The sequence below is a fragment of the Phaseolus vulgaris genome, chromosome 9 (genome assembly GCF_051622355.1).
Source record: "Phaseolus vulgaris cultivar YP4 chromosome 9, ASM5162235v1, whole genome shotgun sequence".
NCBI classification, from domain to species: Eukaryota; Viridiplantae; Streptophyta; class Magnoliopsida; order Fabales; family Fabaceae; genus Phaseolus; species Phaseolus vulgaris.
Window position 1 is genome coordinate 40177923 of NC_143506.1, and position 15205 is coordinate 40193127.

The 15205-nt window shown below is 33.8% G+C and overlaps 2 protein-coding genes and 1 long non-coding RNA gene across 4 annotated transcripts; 2 read left to right on the forward strand and 1 right to left on the reverse strand.

Moving 5' to 3' along the window:
- The first annotated feature begins 882 nt into the window (after positions 1 to 882).
- LOC137822037 (RING-H2 finger protein ATL60) lies at positions 883 to 2964 on the forward strand. The gene has a single exon (XM_068626924.2). The coding sequence runs from the start codon at positions 1832 to 1834 to the stop codon at positions 2675 to 2677; it is 846 nt and encodes a 281-aa protein (XP_068483025.1). The 5' UTR covers positions 883 to 1831; the 3' UTR covers positions 2678 to 2964.
- A 3830-nt stretch (positions 2965 to 6794) lies between these two features.
- On the forward strand, positions 6795 to 7412 carry LOC137820873 (uncharacterized). The gene is made up of 2 exons (XR_011082711.2): positions 6795 to 7096; positions 7183 to 7412. It is a non-coding gene; the product is annotated as an uncharacterized LOC137820873 (long non-coding RNA).
- Positions 7413 to 7545: 133 nt separating this feature from the next.
- Positions 7546 to 13389, reverse strand: LOC137820870 (pumilio homolog 23). 2 transcript variants are annotated; one of them, XM_068625168.2, is made up of 11 exons: positions 13211 to 13389; positions 12884 to 13105; positions 12450 to 12813; positions 11857 to 12156; positions 11214 to 11381; positions 10566 to 10709; positions 10227 to 10346; positions 9813 to 9998; positions 9023 to 9171; positions 8309 to 8491; positions 7546 to 8172 (listed from the first exon to the last, which is right to left on the reverse strand). In XM_068625168.2, the coding sequence occupies exons 2-11, from the start codon at positions 13090 to 13092 to the stop codon at positions 7740 to 7742; spliced, it is 2256 nt and encodes a 751-aa protein (XP_068481269.1). In that variant the 5' UTR covers positions 13093 to 13105; positions 13211 to 13389; the 3' UTR covers positions 7546 to 7739. The 2 variants fall into 2 exon arrangements, with proteins under 2 accessions (XP_068481269.1, XP_068481268.1); XM_068625167.2 differs by having other exon boundaries at positions 12884 to 13111; positions 13211 to 13381.
- Between the last annotated feature and the right edge of the window lie 1816 nt (positions 13390 to 15205).

Sequence of the window (15205 nt, forward strand, 5' to 3'; positions counted from 1 at the left end):
ACATTTGGCCAATAACACTGAGACAAGGAAGTGATTATTGAAAGCCGGCATGCAGGCGGTGGTGTCTCAGTGGCCATTAATAAAAATCCATGAAGGTTGCTGCTGAAGAGTGAAGAGAAGAGAAGAGAAGAGAAGAGAAGAGAAGAAGCAACAACATGATCACCACCCTCATCTCCATGCTCACTGTCACAACCATTGTGCTTGTTTTGAAAATTCCAAGGTTGCTGCAGAACAATAAACTCTATAGAAGAAATTATAGTAAAGGAGATTGTTGTTCAGTGTGTCTCTGCCAAATCTCTGATGGAGGGAAGATAAGGACCTTACCGGGATGCCACCACAGTTTTCACCTTCATTGTATTGCTCCCTGGTTCAACAACCATTCTACCTGCCCTCTTTGCAGAAACAATATCACTCTCCTCGACAACAATCGCACACACTCTCTCCTTCATTTCTTCAGCACTTTCTCTGATATATTCATTGCTCTTCATTACTAGGTGCTTCTTCCTACAGCTACCAATCGTGACACTTTCCCCTTATTTCATTAAGAGGGTCTCTCTGTCCATCACTTTTACAATCTTTCATACCTTCCATCAATTCCTCTATATGTAATATATGCAGATTAGCTCCTTATCCCTTCCACTCATTCAAAACAATATATACAGTTGCTTGCATTTTAACTTTTATTTAATTTCGTATATGATCATTAGAAGTGTTTTTATTTTATATATATATATATATATGGGTGTGTGTGTGTGTGGTTTTAGATTTATTCCTGTGTCACATTTCCATTATATACTGTTTAGTTTTTTAAAGATTTGTACCAAAAAGACACATGCGAGCAGACTTTATATAATGTAAAACAGACATGTTAACATCTGCAGTTGTCTGATTGAGATTCAATGAATTTAAGAAATACTGAAAAGTGATGTGATGGTGGGAGGTTCAGTGAATAAATGGCTAGAGTATTATCCACTAGGGGTGTGTAGAGGGACATTGATAAACAGCTGGATTTGGATCCACCAACTGCAAGAACATGTACGGTTTTTCTTTCGTGGACAACCTTTTTATGCCAACTTCTGATCATCTAATAACCAACCACCTTTTCTTGCTACGAACCAGTATTCCACTCATTTACCATCAAATTTGGCATAAAAACTAAATGCACAGCAATGGCCTATTCCCCTGTCAATGAAAAACTAAATCAAGCTATTAATGGCTTTATGACATAATCATGCAACATTCAGATAAGTTACAAATGGAAAGGTTTTGTTACATAAATGCTTGTGTTAATTTTGAACACAAATGGATGTTTTATTTTACAATTTAGTTATTTGATAAAAAGAGGGTATTTGTTAGTAGTTTACATTTCGTTTTCTAAGATAATTGTTGGTTGAATTGAATTATGTGAATGGAGCGTGTTTGAGTTAAATGATTGGAATGGTCAAAAGTAAAAGGTTGGTTACTGCAGATTGAGTGGTACAGATACAGTGGCTGCGGCCAATGTTGTGGTTTGAAGGAGAAAGTATGAATAAGAAGAGAGAGATGGCAGAGACGTGGAAGGAAGGTTCTTCAACATTTAATCTTGAATCTTCTTGTTTCTTCAATAGTTATTAAGATATTTTCGTATTTATGTTCATGTGTGAGTCAACCCCAAGTTCAACTTAGACCATTCAACGCCGTGGTCACCAAGTCCATTGTGGAGGTTCTTCTTCTCTCCATTCCCATAAATCTATTTTAACTCCAACCCTTCTCACTCTCATTCATCCTTCCAAACCCTTTCAAAGTTCTTTTCTTCTGTGCTTTCAGAACAGAGAACAGAGAAGAAAGCATCATGAATGAGCCAACTGACACTCTGGGTGAATCCCCCGCCGTCGAGTTAATCGGAAAGATAATGATAATCGTTATAGTGTTCTTCTTCTTCCTTGTTGTAATTGCTCTCGGCATTCATCTCTTCACCAGAAACTTCTGGTGGCGCAACCCTGCTCCCCAATCTCAGCGCCGCCGCCGCCGCTTTGTGTTTTCCTCCGGCCAAGAGGGTGGTCTCCGAAGCGGACTGGATCCCTCCGTGCTGAGCTCCATACCCGTGTTGGTGTTCCAAGGGCAAGACTTCAAGGACGGTTTGGAATGTGCGGTTTGCCTCTCGGAGGTCGTGGAAGGAGAAAAGGCGAGGCTTTTGCCCAAATGCAATCATGGGTTTCACGTTGGTTGCATTGACATGTGGTTCCAGTCCCATTCTACCTGCCCTCTTTGCAGAAACTCTGTTGCTGTTCAATCCGATGAAAGTAGCTCAGAATCAGAGTCTCCAACTTTTCCCACTAACGTTTTGGTTTGGGGGGATCACACTCAGATAACTTCTACAGGTGGTGCTTCTTTGGAGGAAGGTGCTTCTCTGCCACCTTGCCCCTCCTCATCCTCTTCTTCTGCTACTTGTGATGATGATAGTAACAACAACAGCAGCAATAGACGTCACGGAACCTTGGTGATTGACATACCAAGTGATGTCACTTCGACTTCTGCAAGCAGGTTTGGTGAAGATGACTTGAAATCGCCAATGACAGGAAGACTGAGGTCATTGAAGAGGCTTTTGAGCAGGGACAGAAGGTTAAACCCTTGGAGTCCTACTTCTGTAGATGTAGAACAAGCAGCTAATTCAGGAGGAGGAGGAGGACAGAGTTGAGTTAGGAATTATTTGGCAGTCCTATTCATTATTTTTTGTTTTTCTTTAATGTGCATATTGAGCATTGAGGTAGCAAGTTGTGGGTGGAATCTTTATCTGATGTCTGCAAGTACACCGATGGGGTGTCTATTTTTTCTGTTCTTAGGTCAGAACTCTGGTAGATATGGTAGCTGTTATCAATACTTGTGCATATAATGGCTGAGGAGAGTAATTGTTTCAAGTGGCTTTGTTGTACATAATATAGGTTTCAACTTCTAGCAATACAATAGAATGACCTCTTTCTTTTATTCATGATATTTGCTCCACTGCTTTTAGTCCATTGTGATGTGAAGTGAAAGGTGTTCTTACAAGGGCTTAGAAACAATTTGAAATATGGTAATTGAATTGGAAATCTTGAGTGATTCAGACCTCTTTGTTCTGCTGAATCTTGTTGATAATAAACAAAGGTCACACTGTAACTAGATTAGCAACAAGATATGAATAAAGGTGATGTTCTTGTGTCAATACCTTTTAAGACTGAGTGTGCATGGCTTTTGATTGTATGAACTGGTAAATTTTTTTTATTAAAGAAAAAAGGTGGTTAATCTTAAAGAAGAGAAAGGTAGATAAGACTTTGGTACATCAGTGATGATGTCATTGACTGTGTGAGCATCCTGTGCTAACTGAAGAATCTTGCAGAATATTGGTTCTAGTTTACTTTGAAAACATGGACTCAATGGGGGCAGGCAAATACTCTAATGCTTCTCTTATTCACTTCTCCCTTTGCTTTGTTTCATATGAAGACTCATATTATAAATGGTGTGTTTGTCTTAGAGAGATCTCACACTCGGACAATATTAATAGGATATGTGTCAATTTAATTCCAAAAATATTTGTTTGATTTTGGATAATTCTAACACAGTTTCAACACAATTTTAAAAGGATAAATACATTAATTAATTTTTTTAAAAAATAAATTTATTATATAAATTTTTATTATAATTATAAAAATAAGCAATAGATCCTTTTAAATCAACCATAAAAAATATCTTTTTGTCACAAAAAAATTAAGACATACTTATACATATAAATTTTTATTGTCAATTTATATAATTCATAATTATATGATATATAGATCCATGTCCTTATATCCTACTTTTTGAAAATGATACGTATCAAAGTGTAAAGTGTTCGTATCCGTATCGTATCAATGTCCATATTGTACAGAGTAACCATTATTCTAAGATCATAGCTTCTATTTAGACTGGCAAAAGTTCCTTTTATGAGAATTTTTTTTTTAACTTATTTTACGTATAAGTTAATTTATAAAAAAAAGAACTTTTCTAGAAGAAGTTTATAAGTTAGCTGATCCCTATAATATGTTACATCTTTTGAAATTTTGATCTGAAATTGAATTGGGCATGGAGAGAATGTAAAGGAGAAAATATGTAATAATGTATTATTATAATTACTATTCCAGTAGACCGAAAATGAGAATTGGGTTTGAATTTATGAGCTGCTATAAATTTGAAAGTAGTTGATAAGTAGTCAAATCTAGTGGCTTGAAGGTTGAATGAACCTTTTCACCATCATACTATCACATTACTTTTGCATTATTTCTTCTCCTTTTCAACTTTCTCCAATCCTCTTCTGCATTGACTGACTTTTCACTTTTGCTTCTGTTAGGTTTCTCTTTGCTTCCTCCACCAACTAATCAAACCACATTTGTTACATTAAATGATCAAATCAAATGCAACTAAAACACATTCCAAAGCACATGCGTCAGCATGAACTCTATGAAGAATATGCAAAGTTACGTAGCAACCCTTTTTCTTACAATAATAAACGTAAACTGTATTGAAAAGTGAAATACGTGGTAGAAAACCAACAATCAATTTGTTAGTATCTGGGAAAAGTCCTTCTTCTGCAGATCAAACCCACGGACTTTGTAATAACATGCCTCAGATTGTTCATGTGGTACACATTTCTTCATCATAAACAAAATTTTCTTCATCTAGAAAAATTAAGAAATTGGTTCAAATTTTCTCCATATTTACTTGTTCACGTGTTCTTCTACTCTTAATAATCTTCAAAGACCTGATACTCGGATTCTCGGTATTATGAAAAGTCCTCTATAAAAATTTGGAGTATATCTCTCAAATACTTAACTTAATGTTAACTAAAAACGTAAATTTGATGATGTCGTCTCTCTAGGTTAATTATTACATATTGATTAAATTTTTTAATTAATTGTTCTTGCCGATTGACTTGCTCGCGGTTGACTCTGATAACAAGTTTTAATTCCGTCTGTTTTTTCACGAATCTATCTTTTACTCTTGCTGCTATGGAACGTATCTCCATTGAAATAGAGGGGGGTCCATGATGATTGCACTCCAACGATCAAGTCAGTACAGGGCTTATAAGAATTTAAGAAGTAGTCAGTTTCAGTCTCAGCACCGAATCCTTTCTCTAGGGAGTGCATAAAATAATAACAGAATAACCACCAAGGTACCAACTCATGTGCCGAAATCAGGGGTCCAATATGTTTACATAGACACCCTCTCTGTAGTGCTACACTACCTTTCATCATACACGCAACTTAACATCTACGCGCCCTAACACACATGGACTTAAGTTTAAAAGAAAGCATTTACTTGAACTGGACCATATGCGCACTAAGCACACCCTTAGGTCCATAATTACCTCTCGCTAGCTGTCTAGGCCTTGGGTATGAAGGATTACCTTAATTATACAAAAACGAACTTATACATACAATTGGGACCCAATTACATGATCCCGCTATTCTGGCCCAAGAACCGAATTAACCTATCTGCGCCATGTACCAAAGTTCAACCACCGAGTATTTAATTCTGAACGCTCTGACCCAATACACATATTAAGATTTATATTATTACGGTATGTTTCCATATAAGGTCAAAGATATTTTATATAAACTTTTCTCTGTATCTTTTAAAAATAAAATTGTGAAAAAATCTGAATTTGAAAATAAAACAATAACTCAAATATAATAATTAAACCATAAGAAATATCAGTTACACATCTCTATTCACACATCTCGATTTACCATGTCGGCCTCGTCTCTATTAGCAAAAATTCAGACTAATTTCAAATATTTTTCTAGTGGTAATTAATTGTATCGGAATATCTATCATCTTTGTAAAAAAATGTTCAATCTGGTGGATTGGATCTCAGTTAATTTGTTCAGGCTGCGATTTAAAAAAAAAACAACCAAGGCATATTATTTAGATATTTGTATTTGCTACTATAACAAAAAAAAAGTATAAAATACATTAAAAAATTGAAATATCTGAATAAGTAGCCTTAAAATGATTTTAAAAGAGAAATTATTAAAGAAAATAAATGAATCTCAGATCAGGTTCCATACCAAGAACTAGCGATGAAAGATTTATTGTTTTATTAATCATCAGGCTTCATGAACTTGTGTCTTCACTATATAAATATTTGTCAAGTGATTGGGATAATACAAACCAATTTGATTCGATCAATTATGATTGAGATCCCAATAAACTAATAATATCTGAGTATTAACTTTCTAAAATGTGCAACAAGTTACCCACGTGAGCATCATTGAAATTAAAAACAATCTGAGAGCATAAGTAAAATATTATCTGAAGAATGGAAGAAGTAATGTTACAGTGACTGCTGTCCTCATGGCCAAGCTGGAAAGCTCTTTGAAACAGTCATTAAAGTTGAAACAGTGACTGAGCAAGACTGATCAAATAAACAAACACAACAACAAATATATTATTTCTTCTTTTTCATTGTTATTGTTGCCTTCCATTCACATAAGCTAAAAGCAGGAACCGTTTGGCTCTTGCTGATTTCTCAAGTCACTCTCTAAATATCAGTATCTATCAAAAATATCATAACCAAGAAAGTTCAAACTCAAAGTTATAGTACCATCACGTGGCTTATCACATGACCTCTCTGAAATTTCTGTCTCCATTTTCACCAAATTCAAAGTCCGGACAAGAAGGGATGCAGCAGCAGTCAAAAGTCGAGCACATGATCCCACATGAACCCAAAATGGCATCGGATCCCAATATCCTTAGCATTTCTGACAGTAATAAAAAATGATTCAAGACAGATATAATTCACATTTCACTTACTTGACTCACTATGCTTCCAGCATCGTCACCATAAGAACCAAGATTCTCCCTCCACTACCATGAAGAGTTGGTTCCCAGCACTCGCTGCTTTTGCTCTCACACTGTCACTGCTATTGTTAACCTGGTCTACCAGAGCCACAGCTGAGGTTTTCCCAACAATACAAGTGCACTCTTGGCCATCAAGCCAAACATTATCTTCTCTTCACGCTCATCGGAAGAATCTTTCTAAGCAGCTCGATTCCAGTTTCCGAAGGATACCTCCAAGCAAATCGAATCCGACACAAAACAAGTAACTCTTAGTATTAACAGTTTCTAGCCTTTCCATTATTCGGAGCTACCCCGTGACTGACAAGAGAAAGCATATTTCTTTCGCAGGTTCAATCCTCCAACATACGGTTGACAGAACAAACAATACAACATTATCACCCGTTTCCTTTCTGATCTTATTTCTTTAATTTTGTCACAACTGCGCCTTCCAAAACAATAATAACTGTTTGTGTATACTTGTATCTTACCTTCCAATTGCCAAGTCCCAATGTTTATATGTATTGCAATTTACATTGAATTTTACAGTTTTGCTAACCAAGCTTTTTGAGTTCTAATACACCTAAAATCTACAATAATCGTATTCTAGAAACGAGGAACGATGGGTTTGTACGGAAAACATAAATCCAGCAAATCTCAGTACATTAGGGGTGAGGGGGTGTCAAGCAAATCATAGGAGGAAAAAGAATCATATTTTGCAGTAAATACCTTTGTTAATGCAATTTTCCAGTAACATAGTCTGTGACATAGTAAAATGATACAAAATTACTAGCAAAGAGGAAATCATACAAAATCTTCAAGCGTTAAATCATGGGGGCCCTGCAGACCTGCTTAACACCATCCCTTTAAAATAACTTCGTCTTTGAGGGGAAAAATTGTCTTTAACTCTATGCCTTCACTTTCTTCTGGGAAGCCTCGGAAAGGTCATCTCTTCGTCGTTTCTTCAATGTCTTCCCGGTTGCTGCAGTAGCAGCAGTATCAAACCCACTTTCAACCTTTTCCTTTTTAGACCTCTTCTTCCTATTAGACGACTCATCATCGTCTCCACTAATATAAGCATTTTTCTTACTTTTGTGCTTTTCTTTTTTTGGGTTCTTTTGGAAGCTCAAGAAAGATGCACCAGAACCTAGAGATTGGTCAATTTCTTTCCTCATTTCCTTTACAGCTTTTGGATTAGATTTATTATTCAAGGTGTCACTCAGAAAGGAATCATTTTTCGTCAACTTTGTATCATTGGAACCAAACATAGTGTAAAAATCATTATAAGTAGATTCTTTGGATACTTGTTTTGACCTCCAATGATCAGGATTCGCAGCAAATCTGTTGTAATAAGGCAGGTATAAATCGTGAAGATTAACTTCAATAAACTTGTGAACTCAAGAAGTTAAAAAATATGCTCTCAATTGAACGTAATAATCTGAAAACTCTATAATTAAGTAAATAGCCACCAGCATACCCGTCAATATCTAGTTTCCTTATTAGGTAAGAGCCCTGCTTTGTCTTGGAAAGATCACTTCGCACAGCCAACACCTCAGACACTATAGCCTCTCTTAGTGACAGATTACTGGCAGTGAAGCACTTATCAATGGTAAAAGCACCAGATGAGTTGAGTGCGACCTCCCCAAAATGCCCTTTCAGTCTACAAAATAAGTTATGAAAGAAAACAAAGGGAAATTATAATGACAATAACGTAGCAATTTTCAAATCCATTAAACACAGATTTATTAATAATTTCAACCTGAATTACGGAAAAAATATTAAAAGGTAAATTAGACTGGGGAAAAATACATACCCCCTCCAAAACTTAGGCTTTGGCAACTAGAGTCGTTAGGTTTCAATTTTGTAATTTAAAACCCATTCAATTTAAATGTATGTCAATAGATATTTCATTCCATTTAGTGTTAGTCAAAAGAAAGCATTATCTAAATGATCCTAAACCACAAAAGGTAAAACTCTAACTATGAATAAAATAAATAAGACTCCCACAAAATAATTGCTCTTATTTCGTTAACTTAAGCACAGATCCCATAATTATGTGGAAAAAAAAATGGAGTTTAATATAGAAACAGAAAACATAATCTAAAAATCTTGTTTATGACATTAAGCCCTGCCGCAGAAATAAGCATTTCCTAGAGAAACTAAATGGTAGATGTATAGCTGAAAGACATACTTGATAACCAATCTGCGCTTCTGTTTCCCAGAAGCTCCTGAACAAAGAAAAGCCTCAATAACATGTGATCCTCTTGAATCTCCCACTGCTTCAAGTACATGAGTTGCCTCCATGGAAGTTATACTTGTGATATAAGGTTGTATATATTCCTACGAAAATAAAATGCCGGATAATAGAATTGAGCATATCAGTAAACTATTTAATGTAAACACGGTATAAAACTATCAGACTTAAATAAAATAACAATGATTAGCATTGAGCAATTTATGGCATAGTGCTTCCATCAACTCCCACAGTAATCCTCTGTTTGGTACAAAGGAAAGAAAGTGAGAAGAAAATTAAAATTTGAATCATTATTCATGTTTTCTCTCATCTAGTCCTCTCTGTTTTTTTTCTCATCCAATCATCAACAATACTATAAAAATTTCACCACACTATCAAATGTCATGTCAGACTGTGTATTACTATCTCAGACAAGATACACATGAAAAAAAACAAATTGACTCTAAACAAGGAGACCTTTAATATCTTAGAATCAAACAAGGCACAAAAACACTTGAAACTCATCATCATTTTCAATATTTATGAGAAGGGACGAAAATATTTCTTTAGGAACAACAAATGCCAGATCTGTTCCTAAGGAATTAATTTAACAGCAGTGTTATAACCCATAAAATATTATGCTGCGACATTAAAGGATTTCAACAAAATGCTGCCTCTAATATACCTATGGGCTAACAAAACCCAAAAGAAAGCAGCCAAGAGATCAATTTTCAAGAAAGTCACTTACACTTCTAAACCGGAATACTGTCTGTAAGATCAGAGAACCCATGACATTCATTCTAGCACCACTTTGCCAGCTCCAGTTGGACTTGTCTTCGTATGAGAAACAGCTGTCAAGAAACATGAGTCGTGGAACAATCCCTTTCGGAGAATCATCTGGTGGACATACTGCATCAGCAAGGACTTGACAGCACTGCCCCAAAGTTACAAAAAGGCCATTAAAGTTTTCACAAGGATGAAAAACAAAACAAGGAAGGTAAATTAACTTATGAAATGCAAGTAACCCCATTTACTTTTCAATTTTGAAGAAATCATTATAGACATGAAGTGAGGTTTCAGAAGCAATCAATTAATTGAGAATCTCGAATACACAAGAACATACAAATCTGCATATTATAGACAATGCAACCAAAATGCAAACCTTGCGTTCATTAACATGAAGCCTTTCACTGGCAGCAACAAGTGAAGCAATAACCCCTGACCTTCCCATTTTGAAAAGATCCTCCAAATTTGGCCCAAGTTCTTCCCATATCAACTCCATCTACCAAACAATAAAAAGTCATAAAACAAACACGGTAAAAAGTTTGCAAAGAGAAAATTATATCACAAATAGGCATTGTTAAAGAAAATGCATGAGACAGATGCCGTACATGCAACATTCTGCAACCAATCTTAAAGTAGATAAACTTAATTGGTCACCCTTAACAAAATGTAGAAAATATTCAGTATTGTAAAGCAGAAAGGCAAGTAGGCACAATACCAGATCTTGATTGCTTGAATAAGAAATTAATGCTTGGACAACAAAGTTCCCATGTTGATGAGATGATAACTCAAACAAGGAACTCCTGAATACTTTAGTGAATAATTCATTGAACAACGCCTCAGGGGACACTTCCAAAATGACCTGAAAAAGATTTACAAAATTTTATTACGCCAGAATCTCTGTAGAAAAAAAGAATTTCATAATGTCTCCATAAAAAATCATTGCTGCCTCCATAAAAAAAATGCACAGGCATAAAATGGTTATGTATATAATGAATGCCACATGAAAATATGTCCTATGAAGCTAACTATCACAAAAGAATTCACATGCATAACATGTCTAATGTTCATATCACTGTCAGCCAAGAGATAAATTATTTAGGGATTAACAAAAGTTGTTGAGATTATATTATACCTGTGGAAAGGTTACTATGATGGTAGGTATATAATGCTTGTTTGCTTCTATACTAAAATTCACATTTACTATAGAAAGTACGAAGGGAAATGAGACTTATTTTTAAATATCTTTAAAATAAGAACTAGCTAATTACATGTAGTTTCTATTGAACTTCTCTCAGTATTTTTCAAAAGCTCCTGCACTACTGTAGCTAATTATACAGTTTCCCTTCATCTATATGATACTCACCTCCATTAGATGGCTAAATTTAGATTCTTTTAACAAATTCTTGAGATCTGCTACTACTTTCGTGTTTATAAAACTTTCCTCTGCATTATACTTATCCTTGCAGCCAAGAAGGAAAGGAATCACATGTAGCAACTCTTCATCATCACCTGCCAAGACCCTCAGCACTGTCTGCCATTAATTAAAGAGATCCCATTAAGATGAGAGGAATAAAAGACATAAGCTAAAAGTAAAATTAACAGTAAGCACATAATGGCACCACAGAAAATGTTTTTACCCAAGAGGTAAACTAATAAAGTTAAGAATGAATTTATAATCTCTTTACAGTATGATAAAGTTCTAAAGCAAGCAGATCAGAAATTACTGAATTGAAAGGCTATATCTCACAAAAGCTCCATCATAATATCAGCCCACTATGGAATGGAATTACAAGACTCTAGAGGCTAAAACAATATAAAAAAAACTACACATGTCCCCCACCAACCAAAGCAAGAAAATAAAAATAATAGAAAATAATCGTATTCATTTAATAACAATAGACTGCCCACAATCTAATAGTAAATACTAAATGCCAAGCACTGAGGAATACAATTATTCATTTAATGCAGTATATATAGGAGGAGAAAGAGGGAGATGGAAATGATACCTGAAAAACCAAACTACTGAATTGGTCAACTTGTAGTGTCTTGATACGTTTTTTAGCATGCTTTAACATATCAGACACAAGTACTTTAAGTAAATTTGGAAATCCGGGCTCAAAATTTGTTTCATCATCTTTCTTTGAAAACTCCTTTGAATTCAACCGCTCTGCTAACAGGGTAGTCGATTTTGATAAATAGTATGCAGACTTGTCTAATGGTACTCCTCTACAAAGGCAGAGAAGAGTCCGAAGCACATGAGAACCATAGCAGTTACACATTACATCAACAGAATTTGCTGCAATCACCTGCCAAATGACATGTATACGTATAAGAAATCACATTTTAAGCAGAAGAACATCCTTCCCGGCCATGTCTTCCTCTTCTCTCCCCACAATTAACATTTGTTTTCTTTGACTATATCTAGACACAGCCTGACTATATTAGTTTTGCCAACATCAACTACCTTTGCTGGTTAAAACTCAAGCTTACATGCATAGTTTGAAAACATTAAAGCAAGAGATAAAGTTGGGGAACAGTAAGTGGCAAGCAATATAAACATTGATTTCGACATTTTAAACTAGTATGAAATACAGTCCACCTTGCATATGACGGTTAAAGCCTCCTCAACCAGAGGGCGAGCCTCATCATGTTGGAGATGAACGGCTAGAGACTTGATGGCGGTCTCAGCGACATGAGAACCAGATCTATCCATTGCAATATAGGGGAAGTCGTTAGCAGAAGAGTGAAGGAAATCACAAAGGTGGTCTACATCACAACCCTGGAGAATGGTCTCCAAAGTGTGGCTAACAATATAATCCGACGCTATTTCGAATTCTTTCCCCTTAGTTTCTTGGAGAGCATTAGCACATATAAGTGATCGTTCCTCCAATTCCACCCCCTCAGTTTCAAAAAGATTAGCAATTTCTGAGAAGTATTGGGTTGTTTCAGGGTCAAGCTGTTTCCTACAAAACGAAAAGGCATTGAATGAGTTAAGGGAGGGGAAATAAACAAGAAGAATAGATATTGGGTTACCTAACACGGGAGAGTTGAGGAGGGGAAGTGAAGGTGTTGGAGTTGGAGTTTGAGTTTGAGTTTGTGTGTTTGGGATTGGAATCGAATTCATGAGCGGCTCCTCCTTTCTTATGCTTTCTCCTCTTACTTTTGGCTTGCTTGGGGGATTCAGAATCGTGGTCCCCCATTGAGCTTCTTGAGACCAATGCTTTTGAACCAATAGAGACCATCAGCACGCTGTCACTGTAACTGTGTGTTCAAAATTAATCAAACAACCATTATTGTTAACCAGAGACAGAGAGAGAGAGAGAGAGAGAGAGAGAGAGAGAGAGAGAGAGAAAGCATTACGTTGAGGTTGTGGTTGTGGTTGGGCGAACGGTGCTGCTGCTATTTCCGCTGGTGCTTCTCTCGGTGGCGCGCGACGGAAGGTATGAAATCAAGAATGAAGAAGCATAGTTCGCACAATTTGAAACGCACCGTTATAAGCCATTACCTAAAACCTAGTACTACTATCTTCTCTTCAACGCAAAACCCTTTTTACATTTTTTAAGAGGTATATTTTTTTTAGTTTTTTTAATATTTTTGCAATGCTAATATATTAATAAATTTTATTAAAATTTTAATTATTAAAACTAAGGTTTTGTGTTATATTTTTGTGTAAAATTTTATCATTCCAACAATCAAAGTTTAGGAAAATATTTAAATATAAAATTATTAATTAAAAGATTTTAAAGAATATTAAAACTTTAAAGAATATAAATATTTAAAATATATTCGAGATATTATTTGTTTTTAGGTAAAATTTTATTACGATTTTATCTAATCAATATTTGATGAAAGAAAAAAAAATGTATTTAAATTGATTTTAGTCTTGGAACAATAATTACTATAATTATTTATTTTAATGTGAACAGTATTTAAAAAAATCGTGTTTGAGGTGACACTGTAATAGCATGAAATTTATTCACGTTATATTTTAAAAATAGGATATATTACAAATTTTAAACCATAATATATTATTGAAATTATTATACTATTAGTGAAAATTTTAAACTGTATTCAATTTTATTTCTGACAATAATAGTAATTTAATTTTAGAAATATTTTAATTTGTGTAGTAGAAATTTAATCTTGAAATTGTTTTAATAGAATTAATTTTTATAAATTAATTATATTTTGCGTGCTTCAATAATTAATAATATAAAATAAAATAATTGTATATTATTATTAAAATAATTAAAAATATAATTTATTAAATAAATAAGTATCTTTTTATTTAATTAATGAGTTGGTTTGACATGGACAATCTTTCGCTTTCGAATATCTTGATGTAAAGACCTTAATAAATGTCTTAAATTTAATATCTAAATTTTTATAAGAAACTTTTATTAGAGCATGTAGCATGAGAAGGGTATATAATTAAAAGTTGTGTTTGTATAATTTTGAGTTTTAAGAATAAAAAAATATTTGTTAGTATTAACATGTAGAACACTAAAATTAAATCAATATTTAACAATAATAATTAAATTAATTTAAATATTTAAAATTTAAATGAAAATACAAATTTATAAATATGTAGGTTTGCTTAAAATTTATGTTAGGTTATGAATCCAATTTAAAATAAAATAAAATAAAATCATACATAAATATTTTTGAGATGATTGTATTGTAAATGGAGTTCGCCAAACACTACTACAAATTAACCAGATTTTTTTCAAATTTGGGGGAATTTATTTATTGTGTTTATTTTCTTGTGGATAAGAATCCACAGATAACATTTTATTATATTCATGTTTGTTGTGGACTTAATAATTTAAAGTCTATATGCAAATTTCCTTACAATTCTGTCTCATGAAAATTAAAAGGGTATTATTTAAAATATTGTTTTATTAAGTTAATTATAATTATCTCATTAAATTAATTACATTTATTTAAAAGGTTTACTATGTGCTGTTATACACGGAAGAAAAAATCTCTAGAATGTTTTTAAGTTAAAATATTTATTAGTAAAAATAATAAACTATTATTTTAGCTTTATATAAACTGAATTATTTAATAACATTTATCGTTATTCAAGAATAAAATAATATATATTCAGATATAATATGTCAACTAATGAAATTACTTGAGGGTTTAAATTTTGCAGGAAAACTTACCTTGGAAATTTAAATTTGCAGTAAAATATTCTTGTTTGTTTTCATGTGATTTCTTTAACAAATTTTTCTTGAAAATTTCAAATTCCTAACTAATTTATTATCTGAGAACAAATAGTCTACTGATTAAAATCCAGAAACTTGTATTAAAAAAAATGCTGGTATTCTTATAGTACCATCGTATTCTCAG